The sequence below is a fragment of the Triticum aestivum genome, chromosome 5D (assembly GCF_018294505.1).
Source record: "Triticum aestivum cultivar Chinese Spring chromosome 5D, IWGSC CS RefSeq v2.1, whole genome shotgun sequence".
Taxonomy (NCBI): domain Eukaryota; kingdom Viridiplantae; phylum Streptophyta; class Magnoliopsida; order Poales; family Poaceae; genus Triticum; species Triticum aestivum.
Window position 1 is genome coordinate 457,167,398 of NC_057808.1, and position 7,339 is coordinate 457,174,736.

General features: G+C 45.5%; 1 protein-coding gene across 1 annotated transcript; it reads left to right on the forward strand.

The window, feature by feature from the left end:
- The first annotated feature begins 345 nt into the window (after positions 1–345).
- On the forward strand, positions 346–3,328 carry LOC123125506 (IQ domain-containing protein IQM2). The gene is made up of 9 exons (XM_044545985.1): positions 346–501; positions 618–1,170; positions 1,272–1,337; positions 1,462–1,550; positions 1,636–1,726; positions 1,822–1,968; positions 2,090–2,182; positions 2,268–2,369; positions 2,478–3,328. Exons 2-9 carry the CDS (start codon positions 652–654, stop codon positions 2,970–2,972), a joined length of 1,602 nt encoding a protein of 533 aa, XP_044401920.1. The 5' UTR covers positions 346–501; positions 618–651; the 3' UTR covers positions 2,973–3,328.
- Positions 3,329–7,339: the final 4,011 nt, after the last annotated feature.

The window sequence follows — 7,339 nt, forward strand, 5'->3', positions numbered from 1 at the left end:
TATTATCTTGGTAAATCGGAGCGAGAGCGGAAGCAGCGGAAACTTTTCGGTTCTTTCGGCACGCCGTGGTTCAGTGCTTGAGTTTACAAGCGGTGCTACAAAACTCCATGCCTCGGTACGGATGGAGAGGAAAACAAGAGGAAGATGCAGATACGAGTAGCGTCGCTGGTTTTGATACACGCTATTCCCGGCTGACAGCTGCCGGACCAGACTAGCGCCTGTGCGATTCGGTCGGAGCACGTGGAATCCAGATAAACAAATAATGGAAAATGAGGTCTGCACCGCCACCGCCACCGCCACCCCCGGCCAGCCTCTGTCTCCTCTCCCCCTCTATATATCGCCGTTGTCTCACACTAGCATATCGGATAATTGGCTCGCCTCGCCTCGACTGACAGCAAGCTACCAAACCACCACCAGTCGGTGCTTTGTTTACAGGGGAGCAGCGGGCAACAGCAAACATTCAAGCAGCGGACACGTTCTTCTTCTCGTTGGAGGCGCGAGGTAAGCCTCTTCTCCATGATTTTGCAGCAATGTTTTCTTGCCGTTTCTTCTTGCTTAGCTGAGCACCGATGGTTGGCATCTGAAGCAATGGCTTGGTTTGGTGCTGTTTCTTCCAGTTTGTGTGAAGATCAAGGTCACTAGAAATCTACAATGGGGGTCATGTTCTCGTGCCCTGCTGATGACTATGACCCCATGGAGGAAGGCGCCCTCGCGCCGGCGGACGGCGGCGAGCCGACGGTCCTCAGGGCCTTGGGCTCCGGGAAGCTGCTCATACAGGGCTCGCTCAGCTTCAAGAGGGAGCAGCAGCGGGACGACAGCCCGGGCTCTCTCCAGCTGGAGACCGAGATCTCCATCAGGACAGCCGGCGACATTGCCGGCGCCGAGGCCGAGGCCGAAGCGCCGCCGCCGCTTGTGCCGAGGGAGGTTGCCAGGCTGAGGGCGGGGGCGGAGAGCCCGAGGCACGATGCTGCGGCGCTGAGGCTGCAGAAGGTGTACAAGAGCTTCCGCACGCGGCGGCAGCTGGCCGACTGCGCCGTGCTGGTGGAGCAGAGCTGGTGGAAGCTGCTGGACTTCGCGCTCCTCAACCGGAGCTCCGTCTCCTTCTTCGACATCGAGAAGCAGGAGACGGCCGTGTCCAAGTGGTCCAGGGCCAGATCCCGAGCGGCCAAGGTAGTACAACAAATCTCGCATCTCAAACAAATCTGGTCAGCTGCCTTATTATCTGAAGTCGGCAAACTGGGTTAAATATTTTGTCAAATTTGGGTCTTCAGGTTGGAAAGGGGCTGTCCAAGGATGATAAGGCGCAGAAACTCGCATTGCAGCATTGGCTCGAGGCGGTGAGTGTCTCATCATTTTTCTCCATATGCTGCGATTTGTTAAGGTTTTTACTGACGTAGTTAGTGCTAGTATGTTTATTTACCACGTAATGAGCTGATGTTGGTACTCAAATTGTTAATGGAGATTGACCCTCGCCACCGCTACGGCCACAACCTGCACTACTACTATGATTGCTGGCTCCACAGCGAAAGCAAGCAGCCTTTCTTCTACTGGTAAGTTAGCTCACTAGTCACTAGACACATTTCTGAATTGTTCAGCCAACGGATGGGATGTGCACTTATGATCCTCGCTATTCAGGCTTGATGTTGGAGAAGGCAAAGAGATCAACCTTGAAGGCAAGTGCTCCCGATTCAAGCTTCTGAGCCAGTGCATCAAGTACCTCGGTCCGGTAAGTAGTGTTTACAATCATAGACTGAGCAGGACTGAGTAGGAGTTGTAGCAACGCACATATGGTGGCTGACAGAATGTATTTAAACTGTGCAGAAGGAAAGAGAGGACTATGAGGTCGTGATTGAGGACAGCAAGTTCTTGTACAAGAAGAATCGGCAAATAATCGACACGTCCTTCGGTCCGAGAGATGCAAAGTGGATCTTTGTCCTTAGCACAACTAAGACCTTGTATGTTGGTCAGGTAAATATGAATATGCAGTTATATATGCACATACCATCGTATAGGCAGCCAGCCCTAATATAATCAACTGTAGAAATGCCAGTTCAGTGTGTGATATGAATCTTGCCATTGTGAATTGCAGAAGAAGAAAGGTAAATTTCAGCATTCTAGCTTTCTTGCCGGGGGAGCTACTTCTGCTGCTGGGAGGCTGGTTGCTGAAAATGGAACCCTCAAGGTATGCAAGCAATTCTTATCTGCTTTTACATCCAGTTTTATCTTCAGGCAACATGCTGACGCCATCTGAACTTCATTGTTGGCAGGCAATTTGGCCTCACAGTGGTCACTACCGCCCCACAGAGGAGAACTTCCAGGAGTTCAAAAGCTTCCTCAATGACAACTTGGTTGATCTCAGTGATGTTAAGGTAAGCATCCTTCAATACGATTCTGACAAAAATTACACGACATCTCCGTGTCGTGTCGATACATTGTAGTAGCACTGTGGTCTTACTACATGTTTCAAATTGCTGCAGATGAGCCCAGCAGAGGAGGATGAGGAATTCTGGGGTAGCCTCAAGAGGATCGCTTCGGAGAACGACAAATCTGAAGATGGCCCTGAAGAAACCGGCTCTCTTCAGACAGCTCAAGTCATTCAAACAACATCTACGGAGACGGAAGAACGCGAGGAGCCAGTGGTGGCGCGCGAGAAGATCCTTCAGAGGATCAACTCCAAGAAGGACATGAAATCGTACCAGCTCGGCAAGCAGCTGTCCTTCAAGTGGACGACCGGGGCAGGCCCTCGGATCGGGTGCGTGCGCGACTACCCTTCGGAGCTCCAAGCGCACGCGCTGGAGCAGATGAACCTGTCGCCGCGGTGCGACGCCGGGTCCGCGTCCACTCGGTTCGCCTCGCCGCTGAGGCGGAGCTTCAACAGCATTGTGGCAAGGGGGTGCGAGAACGAGACGTCCACGCCGAGAGGAGCGTTGCGGTCACCTCTGCAGCATGGACTGGTTGCAGATGAGAGGTGAAATGAGCACACTTGCAGTTAAAGTGCAGCTACCTGAAGCGTCCCCAATCAACTGGAAATGCTGAAGTGCATGCAGATGTGTGTGGTAGGAAAAATAAAGCAACATACTGCCTGCGTAGATTTAGGTACTGTAGTTTAGTCCGGATGATATGCATATGCATTGTTTGGTTGACCTATATGAAAATTCTTTCATTCTTTTATCATTGATGAGAACAGTGACTCAATGACAAAATAAGCATATGTGTTCCCCTCATGTTCCAATGACGCTTCAAAATTGTGATAGATTATTGTTTTTGCCAAATTGTTGCCCTTAAAGAGGGCTAAAATTTTATAAGTTAACATCCTAGACAGTGTACAGAGAGTAGCTTTCCCATTTTGAAATTACATTGGAAGCTTTGCTGCATAGGAAAGAGCAGCTAGTGGAAGATCTACATAAGAAAGCCTTTTTTGGCCAGGGAATGAGCAAGGAGATTTTGGGTCCTAGGAATGTGAGAGACCTTGTAGGAGTTGAGGCAAGAAGCAAAGTTGAAGAAATCGGCAAATATATGCCTGGTCCTCCAATGCCCTGGGTTGGGGAGTAAGTTTCTTCCTTCCACAGCGTTGACCTTTCTGAAAGAAACAGAGCTCCATCCCAAGGCCTTGACAGCCGAACCACCAAGAAGTAAACCCATAGCTTCTACTCCCTCCGTCCGAAAAAGCTTGTCCGAAGCTCATCCCTCAAATGGATGCATCTAGCATTAACTTGGTGCTAGATACATTCATTTAAGGAACAATCTTTTTCGGACGGAGGGAGTACTTGCAAAACTGAAAACACATTCGAGGTCGCCGCTTGAATGACTACAGAATGTCTAGAAAATGCATTTTTGAGGAACACTCCAAAGGAAACTTCATCCCCTGCCGTAGAAGGATTAAAGGTTGCGTCAACGTATGCTGGTTGTAAGGTGCATGGGGGTTTACGAAAGTGTTGTACACACGACATGCTCCTGCACGATTTTCGGCCGATGCCATTAGAAGCCATCCAGATTTAAAAAAAATGAGGTAATCTAACGCTTCTGTAGCCTCTTTTAAACCTGCATTTAGCATTGAAAAGGGGTCCAAGATATTTTCTTGAATCAAACCTCATTTGTAGCTTTCCAAACATTCCATAGAAGAGTGAATACACACTTGCCGGATTTACTTCTGAATGTTGTGCATGCAAGATAAGGTGAATGATAGACGAAGGATATAAAGGTTAGGATCCAAAGCATCAGTTGAGTGCCACACGCGTGGCACGAAGCAAATCCGCACTGACGTTTTTTTATGCCAAGTTTAGTTACGTGAGGATAGCAACTTTAGTTGTGAAGCATGTCAACTTTTTGTTTGGATGACAAGTTTAAGATTTTTTTTTTCGGATCACATATTTAGTTGTAAATATAGCAGGGCAGTGTTACTTCGTGCCACACTTATCATTTGGAGAAAACTAAACAGATCTCGTAAATTTACAATGAAAAAACATATGCCAATCAGTTTCAATTTTTCCATAGCCACAACATTCTTTTTTAGTATGCTTGGAACATCTTGAAGCCTTAAAACAGGAAGCTATAGCCCTTCTAATGAGTCTCCAAGCAGGGATTTTTTTTCCAAACCTGATTGAGGGTGGCTATTTCCTGATCCGTGACTGTTGAACTTCGTCCTGGAGATGAAGATTGGACATCCTTCAAGAAGGTTTTATATGAGCTATTGGTAGAACAATCTGCACTAGGTGTGTGAGTCTAGCATATAGTATCATTGAAATCAGCATTGATAATTGGAACGTTCAAAATATCATTCTTTAAGGACTCATCCAAGAAAGTATAATCTTATCTACATCCCAAATTTTGGAATTGGGCTGCCAAAGATCCTTAGTAACGCTAGGACAAAGGTCTCTCCAATTCAAGTTTTAAATGGTCATGAATATTCTTCCAATCCTTGCACCAAGGATTAGTACATAGGCAAGAATTGTGTAACATCTCGGAGCAAAAGCCCCTTTTAATTATTTGCACATGTTAATTACATTATTATTTTTCCATCATCATGTTATAGTACCATTGCATTGTAAATCTTAAATGCCACACTAGAAAATTCTCAACACAATTTTCCAAAATCAAATGTTATTTATTAAATTGTCTTCCTTTTATTTGAATTTAAAGCATCCCTATTTCCTTTCAATCTTTTTATGCTTCCCTTGATCCCAAACTGGGCACATGTTCTTCCATCCCTGTATAGAGCATATACATTCTATTATATGTTATGAACATTTAAAAAAAACCATCAACAATTTTTTACATCTTCATGAACATTTTTAAAAGGGGTAAGTATACTTTTCACCCCTCAATTCTTTCAAAAGTTTAAAAATGGTCCCTCAACTTTAAAACCAGCAAAACTTAGTACCTGAACTTGTCAAACCGGATAACTTTAGTCCCTCGTACCGCTTTGGGTGGTTTTCGTGGGATGTGGGCATGATTTTAAGCAAATCTTGACATGCCACCCAGGTTTGACCGCCACATCACTGTCCACGTCACATAAGTGGCCCCCAAAACTTGCCCATCACCAAGTGCAGCGAGAACGTGATCTACCATGTTGGTGCTACCTCGGTGATGTACTGGAGTGGCAACCATGCTCCTAGCTCCAAGGTGACGATCTCGCGGCTGTGTCTCGAGCACCTGGTTGCAGTAGTGTGTCGGATGTCTAGCCTAAGGTGCCATGGCAAGTGCTTGTAGCTGCTCTTGCACCATGGTTCATTGGCTTACAAAAGATGAGGCAATGACCGGAGCCGTGTGGACTAGCCTTCGGCTCAAGGCAGCGGCATGGAGAATTTTGGTAGGGCAACGAGGGGGAAAGAGGAGAAAAGGGATTGGAATTTTTTGCTGGGTCCGTTTTATGACGACAACGAGAATGATGCCATGAGCATGCTGCTCCACTTGGGGCGTGTTTGATTGACATATCTGTTTTAGGGCATTTTACATACTTGTCTCAGTTGGGCCTATTTGAGCTAATGCGGGCTAAAACCAACATTTGCATATAGTTTTGTTGCCTGCATTAGGCTCTCTGCACCGGGGGAGCAATTTCTACCATGTTGTTTGGTTGCATGTGTTGCTGTTGTTAGACAAACAATGCAAACGACAAAAGGTGTGATCACCACTTCTCACTAGTGCTGACCTTACCACACACACTCAACATCGTGTTGTCCTAACTAGGAAACAAATGGCAGTTTATCCTAACTACTAACAAATGGCAGCACAAATTATTATGAGCCATATGGCTGAATAGGGGAAAGTTCAACGATGCTAACTAGGTGGAAGTCCATCCTCTTCCTCTTCTCCTGTTGCTGTTGCTATTGTTGTGCTGCTTCTTCTTCTTCTCTTGTCACCACAGGAATCAACTACTTTGCCGTCTGCCGCCGTCTGCCATGGCAGACGGCAAAGGCAAGGATGGCGGACGGCAAAAGGCTCCGGCAAAGTAGGCTACGGTAAAGAGCTTCTTTGTCGTCTGCTTTCTAAAGCGGACGGCAAAGGGGCCTTTGCCATCAGCGGCTGACGGCAAAAAAAGCCGACGGCAATAAATGTGCTGTTAGTCCGTTAGGCGGCTAACGGCAGCCTTTGCCATCCGCCGCTGACGGCAAAGAGCATCCGGCCTTTGCCGTCTGCCACTATAGGAAAAGTGCTCAAACATGCCAGTCCCAGGAAGCACAGGTAGCTGCCACGTGGCATGTTTGCCGTCAGCTAGCTGACAGCAAAGAGCCTGTACAACCCTGTTTTTAATTTAATTCATTCAATTTGACAGCAATTCATAGATATACAGAGATATACACGGCAATTCACATATATACACAACAAGCATATCCAACACACAAGTTTCATCATATATACATACATAACCAACACATATATAGTTCCATCCTTACATATTACAAAAGTTTCACATTGTTCATCCTACACCGTTATCCATCCATCCATATAACAAGTTCCAACCATGCAAGTTCATTGATACAAAATAAAAGCACAAATGGAAAAGAAGCACTCCATCCATGCAAGCTTCCGTGAATTAAATCAAATCTGCAAAATGATAAACAAGATGTTAGAAAAAGAAGAAGAAAAAGAAGAAGAAAAAGAAGAAGAAAAAGAAGAAGAAGAAGAAGAAGACTATAAGAAATAAGCATACTTAAGTAAAATGGAGCTAACCTAGAAGAAAATGAAGAAGAAGAAGAAGAAGACTAGAAGAATACTAGAAGAAGACTAGAATAATAATAATAATAATAATAATAATAATAATAATAATAATAAGAAGAAGACTATAATTAAGCTTATTATGTAAACTTGGTCATTTTGTGCTAACATAAGTAATTTTGGA